The sequence below is a fragment of the Nansenia antarctica genome (assembly GCF_963989245.1).
Source record: "Nansenia antarctica genome assembly, chromosome: 1".
NCBI lineage: Eukaryota > Metazoa > Chordata > Actinopteri > Argentiniformes > Microstomatidae > Nansenia > Nansenia antarctica.
In genome coordinates, this window is record NC_137674.1 from 69,204,953 (window position 1) to 69,232,293 (window position 27,341).

Sequence of the window (27,341 nt, forward strand, 5' to 3'; positions counted from 1 at the left end):
ATGAGAGGCTGATCCTAGAACAGATCTGAGGTCATTGTTCCAGCCTGCAGATGTTCATCTAAACGACCCCACAGAGCTGTTACTGAGGAGGAGTAGGGATATCCTGACACACACACACACCACACACTCATAAACACACACACACACACACACACACACACACACACACACACACATATACACACCAGTGTTTCCTCCAGGAATTTTTCCAATGGTGGCGGGTGGCCGTGGCCGTGGCCGTGGCCGATTTTTTTTGCGTGCACGCGCATGAAACGCGCACGCGCGCTCAAAACAAGTTTTTTTTTTTTTTTTTTTTTCCTAATCACAGCCAAAACTAGAGGATGGCCAAAAAAAATGAATATACAGAATATAAACTTGTGACTGACAGTCACATACACACACAAAGATCATCAGCTATAATATAATACGAAGTAGGCCTACATGAGCACAAAAGCGGCTAACGTTACTGATTAACTGTTTACTGTAGTGCAGAGAGATGGTAGTCGTAGGCGGCGTATCAAATGACAAAGCTAAACGTTTAATGAAGGACATGAACGATTGTCAACAACACACTCAAGCAGTAAATAGAACAGTCTAAACAACTTGGGTACTACGGACGGAACAATAGTCTCAACCTATAGTTCCGTGCGTGAATTATGTCAACCCACCACATTACAGAAGTAAAATCACAGTCAGATGGAGCATTCGGTAAACAGCTGAGTATCAGCTGAGTTAAAGAAAACAAACTCTTACCTTTGATGAGACCCACATGAGCCCTGTTTTCCCGTACTTCTCCCGTGTGTCTCTTATTGTCCAAATGTTCCCTGAATTTTAGCTGCATGTTTTTCCAGCATGTAATTCCGTTGTCAATAAAAAAATCGTCTCCCCTTCTTTTCCCCTTGACAATACTGTGTCGTTGCTAAAGTGACGGCACATAAGAATCGTTTTTTGACTTGCTAATGTCTGCTAACGTAGCACTTGAAACTGGCGCCGTTCTCTGGACTGCAGCTGCTCCCGCGTTAGCATTAGCATCCATCTTTTCTTCTCCCTTCTCACCGTCACAAGCTCAAATGACACTTGTCGGCCGATCTAACTCTTAACACTCACTTACAGGACTTCTGACACCATGTCGTGTTATTCTATTAAACATACACGTGAGTCCTTCTGTATTTCAATGTAAGTGTCTTTATTTTAACTCGCTCTGTAAGCTCTACAATACCGGTCTCTTGTTGTCTCGTCGTAACCTGCCCACCTGACCTGGGGGGTATTCCATCAACGTCGCTAAAGGAAAATCCTGGCTTATTTTTGATAACTCTCGCGAGACCTATCAGAATATGCCTGGATATTTGTAAGAACTCTCGCGAGATTTATCAGACTAAACCTGGATTTTCCCTTTAGCGATGTTGATGAAATACCCCCCGGATGTCACTACGGTGGCCTGTACACAATAACAATAATACCACAGTTCACATTTAGACCAATCAGGAGCCCTTGTGTCACGTCGTCAACTGAATGTCATTAATCTGATTTTGGATCAGCGGTTAGAGAGAGATGGGCGTGGATTTAGGTGCACTTTTAGTCAACATCCATTATAGCGCTGATCTAGGATCAGATATATTTTAATCAGCTAAAATGTTCAGATTTTTTTTTTGAGAATTTTTTTGAGAATTATTTTTTTTTTTTTTGTGGACAATCAATTCGTGGCGGAGGAAATTCCATCGTGGCGGCCCGCCACCAATAAATGCATGTAGAGGAAACACTGCACACACACACACATGCATGCACACACACACACACACACACACATTTTAATCATTTATTTCTGTCCACATAGAAACAAGTATACAAGGACACAAATACTGAAGGCACAGATGGGATGCATTCACAAACAGACATGGACAATGTCTTTCACATACAACAGGACAAGACTCACGGGTACAAGTAACACCGTCTCCGCCATATTTGGCGGCTGCCAATAATCGCAGAGACAGAGCAATACTTGCTGAGCCTTTTTGCTTCTCCCTTGGACATTCCCAGTAGACGTAGTCCTCTGACAACCAATCTGTGCACATGTCCAAGACTGCCAAATATAAAGATTAATAGCGTACACCTATAGCCTAGCTCTGAGATGGTGTCTACAAGCTGCTGGTATTTCATGACCTTAGTCATGAAGGCTTCCTCTAGGCTTATATCAAAGGTGCATGCTACCTCTAATACAGACACCTCTCTGGACTCTTCATTAACAACAACAACATCTGGTGTGTTAGCAGACAACTGTGAAAAGTGACATTGGTCATTACAGAAATTGAACATGGATGCATTGACACGAGCATGTGTATACATTTTCACTGTAGCTGGGAAGTGGAGTGATATGTCCTTTACTATTAGGCTCACAATTCTGTCATGACGTGCTATATACATTCCTTTATAAACATAGCAGCCATTCAAGATATGTGAAAGTGTTTCTGTAACCTGTTCTGTGGTGTGGTGCAAGCAATGAGGAACCTGAGTGGAGGGAAACCAAATAGAGAGGTTGAGTCTGGTAGGAAGGACTTGTAATCTGGCCTTGGTTGTGAATATGACAATGTCCTCATCGAGTGCAGTGTTTTTTAGAAAAGAATGGGAAACAGAGTGATCAGCTGTGGGAAGACATGCCAGTTTTCCCTGGAGTTTCAGACCAGTCCAGTGTTGTTGTTGTTGATGTTGATGAAGGTCCATGAGAGTCCGTCTGGCCCCTCTAGATGTTAGCTGGTGGCTCTGTCCAGCAAAGGAGGCTGTTGCCCTGACCTGTGTGAGAGGGTCAGATATACAGTTCTCTGAGACCCGAACAGTCTCAGAGTCAGACCGCACCCACTCCAGGGACACCCCGGCTCGGACACAGAGGTCATTCAGGTCTGGCCAATCAGACCAGACTCCAAAACCAGCGGAATGAGTGTCCAATTTTCCGCTGGGTTTCCTCTTGAACCCAAGGAAGTGGGGCTCCGCCCCCCTGGCAACTGGGACCTTCCTTCTCCTCAGGTCCAGGAACATGGAGGAGCGGGCCAGCTCCCTGACGTCCTTGTCGTCGTTGTTAAGCATCCTGAGAAGATGGGAAATTCTCATGCTGGTGTAGATCCATTCTACATTGGGGACCCCTAGCCCTCCCTCCCATTGGGGATGAAAGATGATGTCACGGGTGCTGTGTGAATTGAGTCCAAGCCACCTGCGCACTACGCTCACAGTCTTGTTGTTCATTTCACACAGCACTTTCTGGGGGATGTGGACATTGGAGAAGAGGTGCTGAACTTTGGACAGGGCCACCTGCCTGATGGCTTCTAACTTCATAGTTAGTGGCAGAGGACAACTGTCTATCAAGTCCAGCCTGGAAGTGAACTCAGTCAGGATGTTATTGACTTGCTCCTTCCACTCTCCTGCGATGTTAATTTTATGTCCAAGATATGGGTATGTCTCATGGAGAGAATTTACATGAATGGGCTGTGTTGCTAAAGAGAACACAGGGGGTGTGTCTGTTTTTGAGTGGTACCACCTGTTCCCCCCACTCCGCCTCTCATACAGGACAGCACATTTGCTGGCTTTGACCTCCAGGCCAGACCATTCCAGAAAACGATCCGTTCTGCAGAGCATGTTCTTGATGACGCTCTCTTCCCTGGAGGCCAGGACAACATCATCTGCGTAGCCCTGCACTGGGTTGGGGGAGATGACACCCTCAGGGGCACACTGACACAGCCACTTAATCCACTGGTTGATGGCAATTACGAAATTAACCGCGCTCCATGGACAGCCCGTTTTAATGCCTGTCTGAAGTGGTGTTGGGCGAGTGAGCTGCTTCCCACAGATTACTTGGATGGTGGAGCTTCGGTACACATCTCTCACAATGTCAATGAATAGCTGGGGTAGCTGTATCTCTTCCAGTGATCTAATCATTATATTGTGAGCTAATGTCCCAAAAGCATCTCTAAAATCAAGAAAGACTGTAAAGAGTTTACATGACTGATGTTTAAAGTCATCACACACACACACACACACGCACACACCACACACAGATGCACACACACACACGCACGCGCGCACACACACACACACACAGTGACATCTATTCATCCACTCCTTGAGAACAAACAAACAAATGGAACTTACTAGAAACAGTTTATTTTATTATTATATTACGTCTTGTTGTTGTTGTTTTGTCCCAAACTGAGTCTGAAGGTGGAAGGAGCTTTGAATCTTATCATGTTAGTGTTTACACCAGATATTGTGTGTGTGTGTGTGTGTGTGTGTGTGTGTAGTTAGTGATGAAGCTTCTAGAACAATGGCTGACTGGGCTGACACCAAGCCCCTCCCTCCCTCCTGTAGCTACGGCAACAATGGGAGGATGTTGCTCGGCCTAACTTCCTGCTGCCTGCATCTGGAGACACAACGTGTGTGTGTGTGTGTGTGTGTGTGTGTGTGCGTGTGTGTGCACGTGCGAGTGTGCGTGTATTGTGGTAACTGACTCCCACCAGTGCTGTCCAGGGGGTGCAGCAAATACCAGTCTCGAACACACAAACACAGACACACACACACCTGGGTGGATGTTGGGAACATTGGGAGGATAAGCAGCTAATCAGTACTCAAACTACTACATTCCAAGGAGAGAACAAGAAAACGCAGATATGTCAGAAGTCAAATGAAAAGCAACAACAATAGAAATAGTCATAGATAGATTAGATTCAAATATGTATAATATATGAATAGTTAAAGACTAAGAGCAAGTTTAACAAGGTGGATGTTGATCTAACTGTACCCCCCCACCCTCTGCCTGAGGGTTGATGATGTCGTATTGATGATGTCATGACTTAGGAGAGGTGGTCACATGTCCCACTGACCATCTGTGTGTGTGTCTCTCTCTCATGCTGTTTCCCTATCACACTAAGTAGCCGTTCAGGAATGTAAACAGAGTGTTTTTATGAGCGTGTTGAGATGTAACATGCTGCTCTCTGACCTGCTTTATTACACTGCTGCTCCCTGTCCTAGGAGGTGTGTGTGTGTGTGTGTGTGTGTGTGTGTGTGTGTGTGTGTGTGTGTGTGTGTGTGTGTGTGTGTGTGTGTGTGTGAGAGACCCATCTGGGTTGAGTTAGCCCCACTGAGAGCACCGCTCTGAACTACTGTTTTCATGACTTCATCAGAGCAGCGGGCCTGGTGTGTGTGTGTGTGTGTGTGTGTGTGTGTGTGTGTGTGTGTGTGTGTGTGTGTGTGTGTGTGTGTGTGTGTGTGTGTGTGTGTGTGTGGGTGAGAGAGAGACGATCTCATCTCATCTTGTCTGATAGTTTGTAGTGTCTCTGCAGCCTGGCTGAATGACTGCACTGAAGAAGCTTCTGTGATTCCATCCACATTTCTGAGTGATTAACTCTTCTCTTCCTGTAACAGGAAACTGCTGCCCTATATATAATCTACCTTTGTATGGCCTACACACACACACACACACACACACAGCAGTGTGTCCAGAGTGATGCCAGCAGCAGGGTCGGTCTCACGCCTCTGTTTCCACTTCCTGAATTCACAGCGCTTGCTTGTAGTGGACTTCCTGTCGGACAGGAAGTGGCAAGGCGGGGGCGGGGCCTCTGGACAGGCTGCTGGTGTTATGTGCCATTAATAACAACAAACTAAACATCTATCTATCTGTTTCTATCTATCTACACACACATACCTATCTATTTATCTATTTATCTATATATCTACACACATACCTATCTATCTATACACACACATATCTATCTATCTACCTACCTACCTTCTCCTCCTGTCCTCCCCCTCTCCTCTCCTCCTCCTCTCCTCCAGTTGAAGGTGTGTGTAGTAAAAGTGTTGTTATGATGCCAGCTGTCCTTGTCTGACGAGACGTGTTAAACCTGCTGCTGTCTACGCCCTGTAATCACACACACACACACACACACACACACACACACACACACACACACACACCGAGCTGTCTGGCTCCTCTCACAGGTGTGAGATGTGCCACTGTCACACTTCTCCTCCTCACATACACACACATACACACACGTCTCTACACACACACATCCCTTCTCTCTACAGCAGAGGTGTGAAGTGTGACTGCACCTTGTCAAGTGTAACACATCCCTCCTTCAGCTGTGACTATTACATTATAATTAGATGGATAGATGGGTGTGTGTGTTCTTGTAGGGCTGTTCCATAGTAGAGGTCAGGCAGATTCTGTTTCTGTGTCAGTTACTGAACTCTCTCTCTCTGAATTAGAATTAGAATTTAGAATTTGCCATTTAGCAGACACTTTTAATCCAAAGCGATTTACAATTACAGATTACAGAGACATCCCCCCTGTAGTAACTAACTGAGGGCTGAGTGCCTTACTCAAGGACACACTGGTGGTGGTGTTCCCAAGTGGGATTTGAACTCACAACCTTCCGATCATCTCACTATCCACTAGACCAGTGGTTCCCAACCGGGGGTACGCGGACCCCTAGGGGTACGTGAGGGGATTGCAGGGGGTACGTGGAAATATTTGGAATTATAATTTATTTCCCCTTCCAAAAACATAAATAAATATACAAGTCATTTCATAAACCTGTTGTTAAAATGGTACGCTGCAACTTAAGTTCCTCCCCGACAGGTGAGGACTGTAACACAAGTGGTAGTCACGTCACATTTAAATCATGTTCACGACCATTTTCGCGCGCAAGTCAGCTAGGCCTGTCAGTATACCGCAAAGATGGACAGATGGTTAAAACGACCAGCTACAGTAACGGTCAAGAAAACTGAGGCAAAAAAGAAAAAAGGACCCCGCTATTATCTGGAAACATATGTTTTGTGGGGATTTACATGTACACCGGCTGATCCACCACAGCCACAGTGCTTTTTCTGCGGCGAAGTCCTGGCTAATAATTCAATGAAGCCATCCCATTTACAGCGACACCAGAGCACCAAACACCTAGCAACTGTTGGTAAAACTGACGACTTTTTCAAGCGAAACTGTCAGAGTTCAAGTCAAGTCAGGCTACACTGAAGAAAGCGGCAAGTGTGTCAAGCAAAGCACTGGAGGCGTCCTATGCTGTTTCATTACTGGTGGCTAAGTAAAAAAAAAAACATTCAATCGCCGAAGATCTGATTTTGCCTGCCGCTATGATTTTGGCTAAAACTATGCTGGACAAGAAAGCAGCTGACGCGTTCAAGTTGGTACCATTATCAAACAATACCGTCTCCCGTCGGATTGATGATATGTCCATAAATATTGTCGGACAAGTGGTGGATAAAATGAAGCAAGCAGGTCAGTTCGCTTTGCAATTAGATGAAATGACCGACGTTAGTGGGGAGGCTCAGCTGCTGGCTTTTGTGCGTTATAAAGAAGAGTCGGACATAAATGAGCATATCTTGTTTTGCAAGACGCTGCCAGGAAAGACAACTGGCGAGGGAATATTTTTGATTATTGACAGCTTCTTCAAAGACAACGATCTGGAGTGGAAATCCTGCAGTCACATCTGTACCGATGGAGCGGCAGCAATGACGGGTAAGGTGCGTGGGCTGCTTGGGCGTGTGATGAAGGTGATCCCCGAAATTAAGTGGATATACTGTATTATTCACCGGGAGGCACTCGCCAGCAAAAGGATGAGCCCCGAGTTAAGTGCAGTTATGGATGACGCAGTTAAGGTGATTAACTTCATTCAGTCCCGGCCAATGAACCACAGACTGTTTCAAACTCTTTGTCATGGCAGCGGGTCAGAGCATGAGCAGCTACTGCTTCACACAGACGTTCGCTGGCTGTCTCGTGGCAGTGTGTGTGTGTGTGTGTGTGTGTGTGTGTGTGTGTGTGTGTGTGTGTGTGATGAATGAATTAACCATTGAGGTGTTTGGCCAGGTGGCACATGTATTGGCCAATTAGCTCATGTAGTCTAATTTTGAATGGCAGTGTTTTGAAATGGCAAACATGTGACTTTGTCAGATTGTTGTGTCTTAGGCAGAGAACCGTGTTAAGTACATTTAAAAAGTGCCATTTTGAATAGCAAAATGTGTGTAAAGCAGAAAATGTGTTTAGAGTTTTGGAGACTTGAGAAGAGGTTTTGCTCTCTGTGTGTGTCTGTTTAAATAATTGTGCTATGCATGTCATTTTATTGTGTTAGCAATTTGAAAAAACTGTAATAGCACACATGTGCTGTGGACAGATAGGCTAGTTAAAAGTCCCAGTGCTGTTATACTGTATATCGGCACTCATGGAATGCCTCTTGTCCAATCAAATTACTTGGTCGGAACTAACTGTTGTATAATAAATGTTATATTTGCAAGTTAGTGTTTAATTGAACATTTTTGGAAATAATCAACACGCATGAGTGAGGGGGTACTTCTGGCATGGCAAAACAGCTCAAGGGGTACACAAGACAAAAAAGGTTGAGAACCACTGCACTAGACAACCACCACCCCTCTGTCTCTCTCTCTCTCCCTTTCCCTCTCTGTCTCTCTCTACCTCCCTCTCTCCTCTCCAGAGTATCTCCATACTAGACATAACCAGATGAGTGTGTGTGTGTGTGTGTGTGTGTGTGTGTGTGTGTGTGTGTGTGTGGTATGTATGTATGTATGTATGTGTGTGTGTGTGTGTGTGTGTGTGTGTGTGTGTGTGTGTGTGTGTGTGTGTGTGTGTGTGTGTGTGTGTGTGTGCGTGCGTGCGTGCGTGCTCTCCACTAGGTCTTGTGTTACAGTGGTCCAGTTGGCAGACCTTCAGACACTCCCATCAAACACACAGAGGGATAAACAATCATTCACACACACACACACACAAAAGCACATGCACGCTCTCTCTCTCTCACACACATGCATCACACTCACACACACACAAACACCACCACCACACACCATTCCTGCTAAAACAACACCACATCACACAGTCTGGCTGCCGCGGCAATGCTGGTGTGACACAGCCAGTCGGCCCACACATGGGCGGGACTACTGCTGAACTAGCCAATCCCAACCCTCGTTGTTAACATGTGTATTATTAGCACACAGCTGGAGTTCATCTTCACTCGTTGAGCCACGATGATCTCTCACACACACACACACACACACACACACACACACACACACACACACACACACACACACACACACACACACACACACACACAGGGCTTCACTGGGAGTTGTTCCTGTTGAAGGGAGACAGACCACCATGCCTAGGAGAGACTGGTGTTTACCATGGTAGAATGCCCTCTCTCTCCCTCCCTGCCTCCCTCTCTCCCTGCCTCCCTCTTTGCCTCTCTCCTTCCCTCTCTCCCTCCCTCCCTCTCTCCCTGCCTGCCTCCCTCCCTCCCTCCCTCCCTCCCTCCCTGCCTTCCTCTCTCCTTGCCTCTCTCTCTCCCTGCCTGCCTCCCTCCCTCCCTCCCTCCCTGCCTTCCTCTCTCCTTGCCTCTCCCTCTCCCTGCCTCCCTCTCTCCCTCCCTCCCTCCCTGCCTTCCTCTCTCCCTCCCTCCCTGCCTCCCCCTCTCCCTTCCTCCTTCCCTTCCTCTCTCCCTCAATCTCTACCTCCCTCTCTCACCCTGGCTGCCCCTTCTATGCCCTCTCTCTCTCCACTCCTCCCTCCTCTCTCCCTCCCTCCATCACATTCCATCACATTGCTGGTCTCCCAGAATAATCTGAAGCAGGAAAACACCTTTTCACACACACACACACACACACCTTTTTTCCTTCACCCTGTTTTCTCCCTCGCGGTCTGGGGGGGAATGTGCTGTTCTGACCCGATTGTTGTTCTGGTTCTGACCTCCTGTGTGTTCTGAGGGGTTCTGGGAGTCCTGTGTTGTTGCAGGTGAGAGCTCTATTCTGGGACTGGCCCAGTCGGACCTGGACCTAAATCCACAGTGTGATCCAGGTCTGGTGTTGTGAGACCGGGTCGAGAACAGAGCCCCCTCCCGGGCCGGGCCATGTTAGGAGGCTTCCCTCTCTGGTACCGTTGGAACAGTGGGAGGCTGGCGGAGGTAGGAATCGGAGGTAGAACTCGTTGTAACGAGGGGAACTCATTGTGTGTTTGACACCATTTCTCAGTCCTCGTTCCTTGCATTTCAATGAGCCCCCGTCCTCTGATTTCTATCTCCGCTAGCCTCCCCTGCTGTGTGGAGAGGCCGTGGGGATCCCTGGTCCAGAGGAGAGGCCTACTCCTAGAGAACCTGCTGCAGGGGTAGTGGAGGTCTAGTGGATAGTGAGTTGGACTGGTGATTGGAAGGTTATGAGTTCAAATCCCGTCTGGGAACACCACCACCAGTGTGCCCTTGAGTAAGACCTGGGAACACCACCACTAGTGTGCCCTTCAGTAAGGCACTTAGCCTTCAGTTACTCCAGGGGGAATGTCCCTGTAATCTGAAATTGTAAATCGCTTTGGATTAAAAGCGTCTGCTAAATGGCAAATTCTAGATTCTAGGATAGAGGAGGTCAAGTCAGAAGCTTGTGAGATGATTCCACTTGATATGAGGAGATCTGAAGGATCTCAGGTGATTTGGAGGAGGAGATATGATTGATCTGAAGGTCCCAGTTGGAGCGCTGGTCATTGGGTCGTTGACGGGCTAGAGAGGCTCCTCTGGTGGTTGATGGGCCAGAGAGGCTCCGGGTGGTTCTGGGTCCTTCAGTGGTGAATGAAGGACATGTTCTGAATGAACTTCAGGGTCAAACTGGCTGTCATGCAGACTAGGGGTGGGACGATTAGAAAATTTCATGTCACGATTATCGTGGGCAAAATAATCGCGATCCACAATATTATCGCGAGAATTAAAAAAAAAAAAAAAAAAAAAGTTTTTAAAGTCAGTAATTCAAATTCAGATTCTAGTGGCACATATCTCTGGCCATAATCCGGGTCCTTAGGAAAGAGCAATTCCTTTTCGGCCAATCAGCACCTTTCATTAACGTACCCAAGGAAGTTTAAAGAACGCACTCCCAGTGTTGCCAACTTCCAGAGCCCCTTGGCGACTTAATTAGTCAAAAGCGACCAGCGACAAATCTAACTTCCTTTTCTGGTCATTTGGGGAATTACTGTAAAGCATCTAACCTATCCTGTATTCCACGGTTCACGTTACAACCAAGCTCAGGAGAGACGAGTAGGGATACAGTCTATGGCGAGCGAGGGTTGCCGTCTCCTCTCTCCCTCAACACTCACTCCCTCAACACTCACTCCCTCAACACTCTCTCCCTCAACACTCTCTCCCTCAACACTCTCTCCCTCAACACTCTCTCCCTCAACACTCTCTCCCTCAACACTCACTCCCGCGGCCAGTCTGATAGCAGCCGCGGGGAGCGTACCGTTGTTCCCCGGGTCCTCGCAGGGGGTTCGGGCAAAGTTCGGGAAATAACGGACGGTTGTCATGTGTTTATACAGCATGGATGTTACGTGCCTAATGCCTTTGATGCGCACACTTGCTACTTGCCGCTTTAATAATTGTATTTAGCCTATAGCACAAGTCATGCATTGCATGTAACCTCAAGTGCTGAACAGTATTAAGTAAACCACAATATATTTGCTAAAGCTTAGGGGCGACCGTGCCTTTTGCAGCCATAGACTGTCACTGCCTGGTAATAACAAGGAAGGCCAATGACAGTATCCCGTCTAAATACGTTACCTAGTGACTGACTGACAAGGCTGACTTGACAGTAACGTTACCCATGCAGGCTGAACAATAGCGCGAGACAAGTTCTGTGAGGATATTCGCGCGCGGCTCATGTGAGGAATTGCAATTATATTACAGTAACAGTCGCTAACTTGACTGCAAAAGTAATGTAGACTAGGCTGAAAAATAGCGCCAGACATTTGTTAAACACAGTTTATTCATAACATACGATTATGACGATTATTCAAATAATTAAAATTCTCCACGATTAAGTTATCGCGGGTGTTTTTATCGCGATTAACGATAAAAACGATAATCGTCCCATCCCTAATGCAGACAGACTGGAGTCTAGACTATCAATGAATGGCTTCATTGTGTGTGTGTGTGTGTGTGTGTGTGTGTGTGTGTGTGTGTGTGTGTGTGTGTGTGTGTGTGTGTGTGTGTGTGTGTGTGTGTGTGTGTGTGTGTGTGTGTGTGTGTGTGTGTGTGTGTGTGTGTGTGTGTGTGTGTGTGTGTGTGTGTGTGTGTGTGTGTGTGTGTGTGTGTGTGTGTGTGTGTGTGTGCGCGTGCGCGCGTGCGTGCGTGCGTGCGTGCAAATGCTCTCTCTGTTAACACCGCCACGTCCAGGACATCTGCTGTCTACAGTGGCATCTGTCACTACTGACAGAGAGAGAACCTGTGAGTGTGTGTGAGCCTAGGGGGCTGAGGAATCTATTGTGTTCTCTGACCTCTGTAATAATGTAAATAATAACCTTCCTCTCTGTGTGTGTGTGTGTGTGTGTGTGTGTGCGCGCAGGGGGCGGGCCAGGACAAGCTAGGTATCTACATCAAGTCCGTGGTGAAAGGCGGAGCCGCCGACGTGGTGAGTGACCTCATGACCTCCTGCTGTCACCATGACTACACACTGTACACACACCTTCTCTCTACAGCAGAGATGTGAAGTGTGTTTGCACCTTGTCAAGTGTAACATCATCCCTCCATTCAGCTGACAATTAGAGAGAGAGAGAGAGAGAGAGACTTTTTTTATATACAGTAAGAACAGTCAGGTATGATTTCACACACACACAAACGTACATAATGGTCTCATCGAGAGTCTGTGTCTCTCTCTCCCTCTCTGTCTCTGTCTGTCCCTCTCTCTCTGTCTCTCTCCCTCCCTCTCTCTCTGTCTCTCTCTCCGTCTCTCTCTGTCTCTCTCTCTGTCTCTCTCTCCCTCTCTCTCTCTCTCCCTCTCCCCCTTACTCCCTCTCCCTCCCTCTCTCTCTCTCTCTCCCCCCCTCCCTCTCTCTCTCTCTCTCTCCCCCCCTCCCTCCCTCTCTCTCTCCCCCTCCCTCCCTCTCTCTCTCTCTCTCCCTCCCTCCCTCCCTCTAGGATGGTCGTCTGGCTGCGGGTGACCAGCTGCTGAGTGTGGATGGGCGGAGCCTGGTTGGACTCTCACAGGAGAGGTACGTCTCCAGAACCCACCTGGGACACACACACACTCTCTTTCTCTCCCTCCCTCCATCCCTCCGTCACTCCCCTGCTCCCTAATTGCTCCTTGTGTACAGAAGCAGGATTAAGGCACAATGAAGTTCAGTACAGAACGTTCTGCTTTCACGGGCCTGAACACAGCTCAGCTCAGCCACCTCTGTTACCCTCACCGTGTGTGTGTGTGTGTGGCGATGAATGTCTTCTCCTCGGTTCTCTGGCAGATTAACCCTTCATACCCTTTCAGACCAACATGTAGTTTATACCTTTAACCTCTGACCTCTAACACAGCAGGTGATGCAACTCAGGGTTGTATTTACACACAACATGTAAAGGCATTTGTTTATTGTATTTAATGTTCTTCCTCTCCCTCCTCCTCTTCTTCTCCTCTCCTCAGGGCGGCAGAGTTGATGACGCGTACGGGCGCCGTGGTAACGCTGGAGGTGGCCAAGCAGGGCGCCATCTTCCACGGCCTCGCCACCCTGCTCAACCAGCCCTCTCCCATGATGCCCCGCGGTACGACACACACACACACACTCACACACGATGCCCAAGGGTACGACACACACACACACACACACACACACACACACACGCACGCTCACAACCACTCTGATACACAGAAAGACCCCCCTAGCCCCTGTTTTACATCCATATCTGACACCATACTGGACCATACATGAGCATTCTACCCTTATTCAAAGGTCAGAGGTCAAGCTCAGAGGTTACGGTCAGGGGTGAGGTTTGTGGTTGGGTCTGTTTTTCTCTGGTTGAGAAAGTCCTTCCTGCCCCCCCCCCTCCCGCCACATGCCTTTACCGTGACCAGCGTCTGTTGGCCAGACAATGTCCGCCCCTGTCCCTCCGCTAGTTAACCAGAGAGGGGTCAATGAGGGTAATAAGTACATAATGAAGGTTTGTGGTTGGCTTTGGCTCTGCCTCCCCCTCCCCTCCCAGCCTCCCTCCCTTCCCTCCATCTCTCCCTTCCCTCCCCTCCGTCTCTCCCCTCCCTCCCTCCCCTCCGTCTCTCCCCTCCCTCCCTCTCTCCCCTTCCCTCTCTTCCCTTCCCTCCCCTCCGTCTCTCCCCTCCCTCCCTCCCTCCCCTTCCCTCTCCTCCCTTTCCTCCCTTTCCTCCCCTCCGTCTCTCCCCTCCCTCCCCAGTCACAGAATATAAAACTGGGGTCTAAATCAGAGACACACATTCCATTATGATGTCAGAAGTCAAGGCTGCTGTTGTTTTGCTTTTTCACATAAAGCCTCGTCCTCCCTTTGTGGTGTCTGAGATGGAGACTGTTGTAGTTTATAGAGAGAGACTGTTGTAGTTTATAGCTAGAGAGACTGTTGTAGTTTATAGAGAGAGACTGTTGTAGTTTATAGAGAGAGACTGTTGTAGTTTATAGAGAGAAACTGTTGTAGTTTATAGAGAGAGACTGTTGTAGTTTATAGAGAGAAACTGTTGTAGTTTATAGAGAGAGACTGTTGTAGTTTATAGAGAGAGACTGTTGTAGGTTATAGAGAGAGACTGTTGTAGTTTTATGGAGATGTATGTTCTAATTCTATTCCTCTGTACAGTCAGCTGTAATTAACCCTTTCATTCCTCTCTCTCCCTCCCTCCATCTCTCTCCATCTCCTCCCTCCCTCCTTCCTTCCCTCCCTCCCTCCTGGCTGGCAGCTTCTGGGCGTGACAAGAATGGTAAGATGAGACCAAAGAGCGAGGGCTTTGAGCTGTACAACAACTCTGGCCCCCAGCAGAACGGCTCTCCAGAGAGCCCCCAGGCCGGCTGGGAGAGCTACCCGGAGCCCAAAAAGATGAGTGGGGAGGACCGGCTCCTGAAGAATCGGGCCGACCACCGCTCCAGCCCCAACGTGGCCAGTAAGCAGACGGATTAGATTAGATTTGATTGTCAATGCAGAGTACCAAAGTACCAGACAACGAAATATAGATGAAGATGAAGTTAATGATGTCAGATCAAGTCATGTGTTCAGTTCCTGACCCGTCTGTGTCTGTGTCTGTGTCTGTGTGTGTGTCCTCCAGACCAGAGCCAGAGTCCAGGGGGCAAGGCCATCTACCCCGGGGGATCCGGCAAGATCACCTCCGTCTCCACGGGCAACTTGTGTGCTGAGGTGAGTAACCACAGCGACGTCAACAACACCCCAGAGTGGAATGTGACAGTGGGCTGTTTACTCTGGCTTTGACGTGTCATTGACGTGTGTGTGTGTGTGTCTGTGTGTGTGCGGATCAGCCATACTGCACCTTAAACATAACACTCCATCCAAATAAAGTGTTCTTGAATAACCTCTCCCTCCCCTCTCTCTCCTCCCCCATCTCTCTCCCCCCCCCCCCCCCCCCCCCCCCTCAGGAGGAGCCCTCCCCCCCACGCCCGGAGGCGTACCCCATCCCCACCCAGACCTACCCCAGGGAGTATTTCACCATCCCTGCCTCGCGCTCCCAGGACAGGGTTCCCCCTGGTGTCCTGGAGGACCACCACAGCAGCAGCATGTCCATGCAGGTGTGTAGCCGGGATAGGGGCCTCTGCTCCCAGCTGACGGTAGACTACTGGACAACTTAGGTTACCATAACGTCACGCTGTGAAAGGCCTTGTTTGTTTGTTGTAGTTCTCAAATTAATCATTAATGTAGCTACGCTAGGATGCTAGGACGCTATTTGTTATATGTTATGTTATGACGCAAGGGCACTACGGTGTTATGATGCTAGGATGTTATGATGCTAGGATGTTATGATGCCAGGATGCTATGATGCCAGGATGCTATGATTGATTGATTTTTATTTGGGTAAAAAGTACAGACAGTACATCCCGGAGGATAGCACGTAAAAGTGTACTGAAACACTTGTTTCCAACGTGGTCCTCGTTAGTAGACAAAGAACAACAAAGACAAGAACATACAAAAACAATACACAAGAACATACAAGATACAATCAGAATGCAGTTTGTCATTCTTTACACAAGTTCTGCGTATCAGTGTATGGGTAGGAGTGTGTATGACTATGCGTGTAAGCATGTAAGGCTAGTTGTATGCATTGTATAGTTGTAAAATCAAAGCCTAATGCTTGTGGAAAACTTTATTCCAGAGATGTACCATGACCTGACCAGTAAAAACATTTAGAGATGGTGCTACCTTAACTATCAGAGGGAGACTGTTCCATAATAAAAAAAACTGAATAAAAAGAGCTCTGAGCGGCAGTGCTGTTCACCCTAGCCACTGTGCAAGAGCGTACACTGGCTCTAGTATTATGCTCATGCCAGGAGTGAACCATCCCAACTTGACTGCTCAGGCAACCTGGGGCAGTCCCATTTATGACCCTGAACATAAGTTTCAGCTTGAGCTGTTCGACACACTGCTCTACTGGAAACATGTTGACTGCTCTAAATTCAGGTACTCCAATATGGGTTCTGGAGGGAGCGTTCAACATTTAACAGATGGTTGTTATTTTGCATTACCTGTAACTTATGTTTTAGCTTGGCTGACAGACCACTAAACCAGGCTGAACATGAGTAGTCGAAATGACACTGTATGAGTGCAGATACAAGCAACCTTTTAATTCTTGTGTCAAACTCCCTTGTTTTCCAGTACAGAAACTTAAGCTTGTTTGCACTCTTTGCAAGAACTATTTCTGCAATTAAGACACCTCAAAGAGATTGGTCCAGTATTTCTCCAAGATAAGTAACACTTGATCTTAGACATCTCCTGCAGAAGTTACTCTGATCCTATCAACTTTTTAAAACTTATTTGACCCAAATAAAATAGATTTGGTTTTACCAAGATGTAATGACAGCTTATTGTCAATTAACCACTCGCTTACCAATTCAAGTAGAGAAGAACTGAATCATCTGCATATAGCAAAAGTTTGCACCTTACAACTGCCGGCATGTCATTGACATAAATCAGAAACCGTAATGGACCCAGAATGGACCCCTGGGGCACCCCACATTTCACCTCCATGGCCCCTAAGAGGGTCCCCTCAACATCACAAATCTGAGATCTGTGCTATGGCGCTACGATGTTATGATATTATGATGCTAGGATGCTATGACGCTAGTGCGCTACAATGTTATGATGCTACTATGCTATTAAAGCACTTTGAGCTGCAACGTTTGCAGGAAAAGTGCTATACAAATAAAAGTACTCTCTCTGACCATCTCTTTCGCCCTCTGACCTCCTCTCCCTTCCTCCTTCCCTCCCTCTGATCACCTCTCCCTCCCTCAGCGTGTGGCCCATTCTCAGGAGGAGCTGTGTGATCTCCCTGGGGGTTACCCCCCACCTGGGGCTCTTCGCCCAGAAGACCTGGTCCACCTCCAACATCAGAGGGAAGCCGAGTACCAGAGGGAAGCCGAGTACCAGAGGGAGGCAGAGTACCAGAGGGAGGCCGAGTACCAGCAGAGAGAGGCCGAATACCAGCAGAGGGAGGCCGAGTACCAGAGGGAGGCCGAGTACCAGAGGGAGGCCGAGTACCAGAGAGAGGCCGAGTACCAGCAGAGGGAGGCGGACTACGTGCGGGGCGGCAGCGGGGAGCACTGGGGTAACCACCACCAGGTGTCCTCCTCCGTGGAGTCGTCCACCTCCAGCCAGGAGCACCTCAACTACTCCTCCGGCTCCTCCAGCAAGGCCCCGGGGAACCACAAGAGCGGCCCGGGTCGTTGGAAGACGCCCAACGCCCCAGGGCCCCAGGGCCCCGTGGCCCCCCAGCCCAGCCGCACCGACCTCCCGCCTCCCCCGCCTCCGCCTCCCCCTGCTCACTATCAGGAGTTCGAGCCCCAGCCTGACCTCCCCCTGCCCCCCCCTCCGTCGGCGGGGCAACAGCAGGGGCAACAGCAGCAGGCGGCGGCGGACCGTAAGAAGCGCGAGGAGCAGCAGCGCTGGTACGAGAAGGAGAAGGCCCGGCTGGAGGACGAGAGGGACAGGAAGAGGCGGGAGCAGGAGAGGAAGCTGGGCCAGATACGCAACCCCTCCACCTCCTCCGGCTCCGGCGTGCCCGCCCCGCACAACAACCAGCCGCACCCCCCTTCCTCCTCCGCCCCCCAGCACCAGCCCCCTCCCCCAGCCCTGCCCCCCATGGCCATGATGCCCCCCCAGCCCCAGCCCTACCTGCCGCCCCCCCAGCCTCAGCCTTACCACCCCCCCCAGCCTCAACCTTATCACCCCCCGCAGCCCCAGCCCTACCTGCCGCCCACCCAGCCACAGCAGCAGCCCCTCCCCCCCAGGCCTGAGAAGCTGTCCACCCTGCCGCGGGCCCCACCCCCGGCCCCGCCCTCCCACGACACGGTGATCCGGGAGCTCCTCCCCCAGCAGCAGCCGAGGACCATCGAGAGGCGGGACCTCCAGTACATCACCATCAGCAAGGAGGAGCTGTCGTCCAGCGACAGCCTCTCACCTGACCCCTGGAAGAGGGACGCCCGCGAGAAGCTGGAGAAGCAGCAGCAGCTTCACATCGTCGACCTTCTGGACAAGGAGATACAGGACCTCCAGGTAGGGTACTGTGGATAACTGTCTGGAAGGTAGGGTAGACCTTTCAGGGTCGCACTTTATCTAGAGGTTTAGGGTTAGGAACGACCTGATATTTGCAGGTTTAGGAATGATCAGGTCTTTGCATAGTTATTAATGACTACCCTGGTTAATGCTGGCACTAGATCCTCCAGGACATTCAGTCTAGATCCAAATGGACCACCCTGAACCTAGTCCCTATAGAACCTCCAGACACTTAGAACCTAGTCCCTATGGAACCTCCAGACAGGTAGAACATAGTCCCTATGGAACCACATGGTCTGCCGTTACCAAGGTGTTTATGTTTAGGGCTGCGTTCGTAAATACGCTCTGGAAATCTGATCAGCACTCATGGAATGCCTCTTGTCCAATCAAATTACTTGGTCCCTCTATTGAACCCAGTGCGCGCTCCGGCGCTCTCTGAGCAAATTTACGAACGCAGCCTTGGTGTTTACATGATGTTTGGCTGAAATATGTAAACAAAGGAAGGGAGTCTAAACAGGGCTGCAGGGTTAACTCTAGGTTAGTGCAGAGGGTGAAGAAAGTCGCCCACAGTGTAAACATTCTAGAGTGCCATGGGTGACTTTATTCACCAAAAATGCTTATTATGATGGCTTCATTGTGTAGCCAATCAGCGTGTTGTTGCTAGGTTAACACCACATAGAACACTTGGCTCTCTGGGGTGGTGAGCGTTCCAGAATCCTTTGGCAGTTGGTGAGGTCAGACGATACAGGCTCGGTTTGACCTGGACTAGATGTTCTGACACCTGGACTAGATGTTCTGGCCTCGACTAGATGTTCTGACAAACTGGCCTCAGAAGTGGAGGGTTCAAGCTCCTGTGCTGAGGAGAAGGAAGCTTTAGTTCGGCAGGCTAACACAGTCTTGTTGTTCCAGTCCAAGCCCGAGCGCACGGCGGAGGAGAGCGACCGCCTCAGGAAGCTGATGCTGGAGTGGCAGTTCCAGAAGAGGCTGCAGGAGTCCAAGCAGAGCGACGAAGACGAGGAGGAGGAGGATGACGAAGATGTGGACACCATGATGATCATGCAGAGACTGGAGGCTGAGAAGAGAGCACGGGTGAGGAGAGGGGGAGGGGGTGTAGGGCTGGCGGGTGGGGGGGTGGGTAGGGCTGGGGTGGGGGGGGTAGGGCTGGGGGGCGGCGGGAGGATTGGAGGGGTAGGGCTGAGAAGAGAGCATGGGTGAGGAGAGGGGGAGGGGGTGTAGGGCTGGCGGGTGGGGGGGTGGGTAGGGCTGGGGTGGGGGGGGTAGGGCTGGGGTGGGGGGGGTAGGGCTGGGGGGCGGCGGGAGGATTGGAGGGGTAGGGCTGAGAAGAGAGCATGGGTGAGGGGGAGGGGGTGTAGGGCGGGGTTTTGTATGGCTGGGGGGAGGCAGGACGATTGGAGGGGGCGTGAGACTGAGAAGAGAGCACGGGTGAGGAAAGGGGAGGGGGTGTAGGGCTGGGGGAGGGGGGGTCAGCAGACTTCAACAATGGTAGAGTGCATAGTAAGGCTATGTGGGGGAGGGAGGTGGGTGGAGGCTGAGAAGAGCGTCACAGGTACGGCTGTAGGAGAGAAGGCTGCGTTAGGATGTTCCTCTGGAAGGTTAAAGGTTCTTACAGAACACCTGTTATTAACAATCTGATATCAGTGAACATCTGACTAAGCAGATAGACCCGTAGAAACCCTTGGAGTTTCGATAGGCTAGTCATGGACCTGGATGCGTTTGAGTCTTAAGTTTTAACGACAGATGCAGGAGTTACTGTACATTAAATTTATATTTTAGACATTTAGCAGACTCCTTTATCCAAAGCGACTTACAACAAATACATTTGTCTAAGTTAGGGAATCATCTACCCATCAGTCATCGTAAGAACAAGTAATCTATGCTAGGACCAGGGGCCATTGGCAGTCGCAATGCTTTAAAAAAAGATATATACATTTACAGTAGAGAAACTGTACTGGGGGTTAGTGGGGATGAAGAGGTCTTTAGAGGGGAGTTCTCTAAAGCACAGATCTGGGACCAGGCGTTCTTTAGGTTGGAAGCAAGGGTGAGACAGAGGAAGTTATCGTACAGTGGAAAAACTGGGAAGGCTGGGAAGGGAACTAGACTTATGAGGCAGTTAAAGACAGGATGTAGTGGGAATTCCCCCCTGAGGAACTCTGTTAGGAATGCTGCTTCTCTGTGCACCTGCCGACATGCTTACGCCATCGCTTCGCCATGCTAAGCTGAGCTGCTGGCTCCTGATTGGCTGCTGAGGTGAAAGGGGGGCGGGGGCAGGATGTCCGGGGGCCAAGCACCGCCGCTAGTGCTTGTGGCACATCACCGCCATGGAAACATTACCCTAGTATGGCCGGTTGTGATTGGTTCATTTCGCTCAACAACATGATGTCATTATGGGAATCCATGATTGGTGATTGGTTATCCTGGATTCGGCAATTAAAAAGAAAAAAGTTATATCCTATCCTAAATCAAATAAAATACCCCAAAAGTCAGTGGAGATCTCCTGGAGTTCCCTGAATGAGATGAAGAACGCATCATTTTATTCCAGATGTTTCCGTTTCGCTCTAGGCCCGCCCTGCGTGCGTCGTGTAAGTGCTCATCAGGGACGCCGGTCCTACGACAGCGGCTCCCTCCTCCGCCCAGACAATGGATCCAGGAAGCGGTCTTAACGTAGTACCAATCACAGCTCCAGTGTGAGGCATCTCTCTCAGAGGGGGGTCAAAGCCCTTGGCTGTCTGACTGTCTTATGACGCTTTTCCATTGACCAGACCGGTACGGCTCGGTACGGCACGCATTTGTATCCTACCCGTATCGTACTTTCAGAAACGCTTCTCCATTATACACAACAGACCTGGAGCGACTCGAGTGAGTCGGGACAGTAGGAGGAGTTAAGTGTCATAAGAGCACTTCACTTTAATAAGTGCCGCTATACAGCTCAATGGGGGGAAATGCGATAAGAATTATGTCAAAATGTAGCACTATCATGCGCAGATCAGCCTTAAAACATGTAACGTTAGATAAGCCCCTTTCACACATATGAGCCGTATCACAGCTGTCCTGCATCGTGCAACCAGCAGGGCAGAGCGCATAAGAACTGCCCCAATGTCGCTACTGCTAAATATAATTCCACAACTGGACACTACTTAATTTGCAATCATAGTGGAGGTATGATATATGGCAGATATATATATATACCTACAGGTGGAAAGGCTTTTTTTAAAGGCATTTTTAACAAACTCCCAGCAGAGTCAAAACATGAAATCCTGTGCTCACTACCTTTTCCAGTTGAACATAAACTAAACTATTTAAATGCTGCTATTGTTTGCGAAGTTAAAAGATCCTTACATCACACCATTTTTTTTTCAGAGGATGCGAAGTTCTAATGTAGCCTATGGAGACGTTGTAGTTGATCCCAAAGTCTGTTCAAACCCAGGCAGCGAGACCAGCAGGAAAACACAACTAGATCTTCTATAATTCTAACTGGATAGTACTTCGTTTCCAATCATAGTTAGCTAGATTACTTACTTAGCTAGATTACTTTTACTTACATTTTGTGATATAAACGCAGTGCACACACACAGAAAATGCATGTCTAGCATAGGCACAGCACATCACCATAATAGCGATTTTTTGTTATGCTTGTTGTAAATAAAAGTTATATGATGCATTGAAATGACATTAAACTAAGATAATAAGATGGTTATCATAATTTTTCAAATCTTTATTAATAAGTAGAACATATAACAGAAACAGTAAGTGACATTTTCCGAGAGTGAAATCTGTTGTGGTATTTAAAAATGATTTTTTTAAAAGAAAAAAAGATTTCCATTGACCAATCAACGGTCTGCAGTGTCACGTCACACACGGCATGGCACAAAAGTACCTATCGCTCCTAGTAGTTCCTAGTCAGGAAGGGTAGCTAAAACGGCCCGGCTCGGCCCGGCTCGGCTGGCAGTGGAGAAAGCAAAACAAACCGGGCTCACGCGGTACGGCACGGTAGTGGAAAATCCTCCCTCCCAATCCCAGCGCCACGCCTGCGAGCCAGCCAATGAGAGGGCAGCGTTGGTGGTGTGTTGACCAGAGCCTTACTGGAGAGGAATGTTACAGACTGACATCCTCTCAAGCCCCCAGAAATGTTTTCACTTTTATCTTCTCTTCCCTCCCTCCCTCCTTCCTTTTTTATTTACTCCTCCCCCTCTCTTCCTCCTCTTCCTCCTCCTCCCTCTCTCCTCCTCTTCCTCCTCCTCCTCTATCCTCCTCTCTCCTCTTCCTCCCCCCTCTCTCCTCTTCCTCCCCCCTCTCTCCTCCTCCTCCCTCTCCTCTTCCTCCCTCTCTCCTCCTCCTCCCACTCTCCTCTTCCTCCCTCTCTCCTCCTACTTGGTTTTCTTCTCCTCTATTTGGTTTCTTCTTGTCCCCTCCAGCAGCAGACTGCTGTCCCAGCAATCTCTGTTCTAGACTTGGTACGTTATAGACTTCTTTTACTTCCTCCTACTCCACTTCTTCTTCCTGTCTCTGGGCTCCACCTGTGTTTCCTGTTTCCTGTTCGTTCGTTCATTCTCGACCACCCCCCCCCCCCCTCATCTGGCCTGGGGGGCTCTGCTCTCGTCTTGTGTGTGTGTGTGTGTGTGTGTGTGGGGGGGGGGGGGGTTGTTGTTGTTCGGTGGGCGGGGTTTGGGTCATGTTTGGCCTGAAAGTAGCCAGTCACGAGACGCCCATCCTGGATGAGGAAAGCGGGCCTGTCCGTTTGTCTGTCCCCACTGGAACACTTCTGCTGGCGGAGCAGTCCCAACATGTACATACTTGTGTACTACTTAGTGTGAAGTGATGTATGGGCCTGGCCATGCGCACTGAGTAGTACGTGAGTGTGGACGTGGGAACATTGAACAGTGTCAAATCCAGGGGAGGCCAGCGGAGGTAGAAATCGGAGGACGGGCCTCATTGTAACACATGGAATGGAATGAAGGACAGTATCAAACACCTTTCATTCCAGTTTCCACACATTATAATGAGCCCGTCCTCCGATTTCTACCTCCACCAGCCTCCCCTGGTCTAACCTCTGGCAAACCCAAGACCAGATAGCCAGGCAATGTCATTGGTCAAGGCCAGAGAGCCAGACAACGTCATTGGTCAAGGCCAGAGAGCCAGACAACGTTATTGGTCAAGGCCAGAGAGCCAGACAACGTCATTGGTCCAGGCTCAGTAAAGATAATAACCCATATCGCCTCCCCAGAGACCCATGTTAAAACAACAATGAGGATAACAATAATATAAACAATGATAATACATTAAAATAAAATAAGATAAGTTGCGCTGTTGCAGCTGTTGTTTCGGGGGGGTCCATGCATGGTTCAGGCCCTCCCTCCCCGCCCCAACAGACGCTACTCGCATGAGGGCTCATCATGGTGCTGTGGTGTGTGTGTCCATCTGTACACCCGTTCCTCTCTTCCAGCTGTGTGTGTGTGTGTGTGTGTGTGTGTGTGTGTGTGTGAGTGTGTGTGCGCGCGTGTGTGCTTGTGTGCGTGCGTGTGTGTGTGTGCGCGTGTGTGCTTGTGTGCGTGCGTGTGTGTGTGTGTGAGAGAGACCACTGTGGCTCGCTGCTCAGCCTGCATGGCATGGCTCTCCTCTGCTCTGGGGAGGTATGTCTGGTCAGTGTGGAGAAGGAGGTGTCCATGTGTCCGTGTGTTGATCAGTGTGTGTGTTTATATGGTGTTTGACTTCTAGTGTTGGGGTGGAAATGACCACCAGGCCCTCTGGTTGGTGGGTTGGATGGTTAGATGGTGGGTTGGATGGTTAGTTGGTTGGTGGGTTGGTTGGGTGGTGCACAACATTCTCCTGCTCCTTCATCTGCATGTCCAGCTGTCTGTCACTCCGATGCCTGTCTGTCTGCCTGCCTGTCTGTCTGTCTGTCTCTGTCTGTCTCTCTGCCGGTCTCTCTGTCTGTCTCTCTGTCTGTCTCTCTGCCTGTCTCTCTGCCTGTCTCTTTGTCTACCTGTCTGTCTCTCTGTCTCTCTGTCTGTCTGTCTGTCTCTCTGTCTGTCTCTCTGTCTGTCTCTCTGCCTGTCTCTCTGCCTGTCTCTTTGTCTACCTGTCTGTCTCTCTGTCTCTCTGTCTGTCTGTCTGTCTCTCTGTCTGTCTCTCTGTCTGTCTCTCTGCCTGTCTCTCTGCCTGTGTCTGCCTGTCTCTCTGTCTGTCCCTCTGCCTGTCTGTCTCTCTGTCTGTCTCTCCTCTTTCATGATCCGAGCCCTGAGTTAGCCTGGGTTTAGTCTGGTTCTAGACCCTCAGTTAGCCTGGGTTTAGTCGGGTTGTAGACGCTCAGTTAGCCTGGGTTTAGGCTGGACTATGTTTCCCACATCACAGTCAGGTGTCAGTAGCAGCATGTTTCACACCTCCATGTTGAAGCAGGAACTCCCAGCATGTGTACAGGAGGGAGGTTCTGGGTCGTATGTGTGGTGCTAAACATCTTGTTTCTGTGTGTGTGTGCGTGTGTGTGCATACATACGTGTGCGTGTGTGTGTCCGTGTGTGTGCGTGCGTGTGCTTCTGCATCTGTCTGTCCGTGTGTGCGCCTGTGCGTGTGTGTTTATCTGTCTGTGTGTGCGTGCCTGTGTGCGCGTGTGTGTGTAGTTGCAGGACGAGGAGCGTCGGCGTAAGCAGCAGCTGGAGGAGATCCGCAAGCGAGAGGCAGAGGACCGGGCCAAGCAGGAGGAGGAGAGGAGATGGAGGGAGGAGGAGAGGGCCCGGAGGGAGACGGACGAGAAGGTACCCCCTTGCCCCCCCCCCCCCCCCCCCCAGGCCGACCAGCCAGGGCAGAACAGCTGGTTAAAGTCTAGTTGGGTTTGAGAAGTTCGGTTACGACAGAGAACGAATCTCCTTGGTTGGAGTCTCAGGATGTTCTGACTGGAGGTGGAGGAATATGATGCCAGGCGGAACTCAGCCGTTTCCTGTTTCAGAAACACACGCTGTTCTGGGCTATTTCCTGTTTCAGGAACACGCATGCGCTGTTGAACACGGCGGTGTTCCTGTGAACGGGCCGGTTAGTAAGTGACGGTCGAGAGTGACAGCCTGAGATGGAAGCCAGCGTGTTGTTGTAGGAGTCTTGTTGTAGGAGTCTTGTTGTAGGAGTCTTGTTGTGGGAGTCTTGTTGTGGGAGTCTTGTTGTGGGAGTCTTGTTGTGGGAGTCTTGTTGTAGGAGTCTTGTTGTGGGAGTCTTGTTGTAGGAGTCTTGTTGTAGGAGTCTTGTTGTAGGAGTCTTGTTGTAGGAGTCTTGTTGTAGGAGTCTTGTTGTAGGAGTCTTGTTGTGGGAGTCTTGTTGTGGGAGTCTTGTTGTAGGAGTCTTGTTGTAGGAGTCTTGTTGTAGGAGTCTTGTTGTAGGAGTCTTGTTGTAGGAGTCTTGTTGTAGGAGTCTTGTTGTAGGAGTCTTGTTGTGGGAGTCTTGTTGTAGGAGTCTTGTTGTGGGAGTCTTGTTGTAGGAGTCTTGTTGTAGGAGTCTTGTTGTGGGAGTCTTGTTGTAGGAGTCTTGTTGTAGGAGTCTTGTTGTGGGAGTCTTGTTGTAGGAGTCTTGTTGTAGGAGTCTTGTTGTAGGAGTCTTGTTGTAGGAGTCTTGTTGTGGGAGTCTTGTTGTGGGAGTCTTGTTGTAGGAGTCTTGTTGTAGGAGTCTTGTTGTAGGAGTCTTGTTGTAGGAGTCTTGTTGTAGGAGTCTTGTTGTAGGAGTCTTGTTGTAGGAGTCTTGTTGTCGGAGTCTTGTTGTAGGAGTCTTGTTGTGGGAGTCTTGTTGTAGGAGTCTTGTTGTAGGAGTCTTGTTGTAGGAGTCTTGTTGTAGGAGTCTTGTTGTGGGAGTCTTGTTGTGGGAGTCTTGTTGTAGGAGTCTTGTTGTCAGAGTCTTGTTGTAGGAGTCTTGTTGTAGGAGTCTTGTTGTGGGAGTCTTGTTGTAGGAGTCTTGTTGTAGGAGTCTTGTTGTGGGAGTCTTGTTGTGGGAGTCTTGTTGTGGGAGTCTTGTTGTAGGAGTCTTGTTGTGGGAGTCTTGTTGTAGGAGTCTTGTTGTGGGAGTCTTGCTGTGGGAGTCTTGGTGTAGGAGTCTTGCTGTAGGCGTCTGGCTGTGGCGTTCTCTGTGCAGTGTGTGGGCCTGGGGTGTCACTGGGCCAGAGGGAGGGGGGCTTCTGCAGCCTTTGATGTTGTTGCCAGTCAGGCTGTTGTTGGCCATACAGGCTAGATTGATGTTGTTGCCAGTCAGGCTAGCCTCTCTGTGTGAGGGGGGATCAGACCGTCTCAGCCGGGCTGTAATCACAGCGTTACCTCCGGGATGGAAACGCAGCTAAGTGGCGTTTACCTCAGGAGCTGACAGCAGCTAGCCAACTAGCCCAAACAGCCCACCAGCAGGATGACAACACTCACACCTTCTAATCATTCTAGAATAATTACACATTCTAGAATAATTACACATTCTAGAATGATTACACATCATTTAACGGAATCTTCAGTTTGTTCTGTTCTTCAGTTGTTCAACAGTGTTGTTGTTGTTGTTGTTATAGAACATAGAATATTCTAGAAAGATGATGTCCTAGAATGACACGTTCTGACTCCAGACAGGAAGTTAGTCTTATCTTAATGATGACGCGTTGTGTGTGGTTGGGGAGAGGCCAGCCACACGTGTTGGATGTGTGTAGCGTGTGGGATGTATGTAGCGTGTTACACAGCGAAGTATGATGTAAGGTGGTGTGTTTACTGGGCTTCTGGAGTAGATGACCAGCTGGTGTTTACACAGGGGTGTGTGTGTGTGTGTGTGTGTGTGTGTGTG

The 27,341-nt window shown here is 49.4% G+C and overlaps 1 protein-coding gene across 1 annotated transcript in view; it reads left to right on the forward strand.

Annotated features, from left to right (window-relative positions):
- Positions 1-27,341, forward strand: part of afdna (afadin, adherens junction formation factor a) — a 137,757-nt gene that overhangs the window by 102,035 nt on the left and 8,381 nt on the right. Inside the window, exons 24-33 of the mRNA XM_080550066.1 lie at positions 12,385-12,450; positions 12,957-13,030; positions 13,450-13,568; positions 14,722-14,922; positions 15,085-15,173; positions 15,410-15,559; positions 17,277-18,026; positions 18,219-18,536; positions 19,446-19,625; positions 25,172-25,306. Of these exons, the coding sequence (XP_080406192.1) occupies positions 12,385-12,450; positions 12,957-13,030; positions 13,450-13,568; positions 14,722-14,922; positions 15,085-15,173; positions 15,410-15,559; positions 17,277-18,026; positions 18,219-18,536; positions 19,446-19,625; positions 25,172-25,306 (2,082 nt within the window). The remainder of the gene's footprint in view (positions 1-12,384; positions 12,451-12,956; positions 13,031-13,449; positions 13,569-14,721; positions 14,923-15,084; positions 15,174-15,409; positions 15,560-17,276; positions 18,027-18,218; positions 18,537-19,445; positions 19,626-25,171; positions 25,307-27,341) is intronic.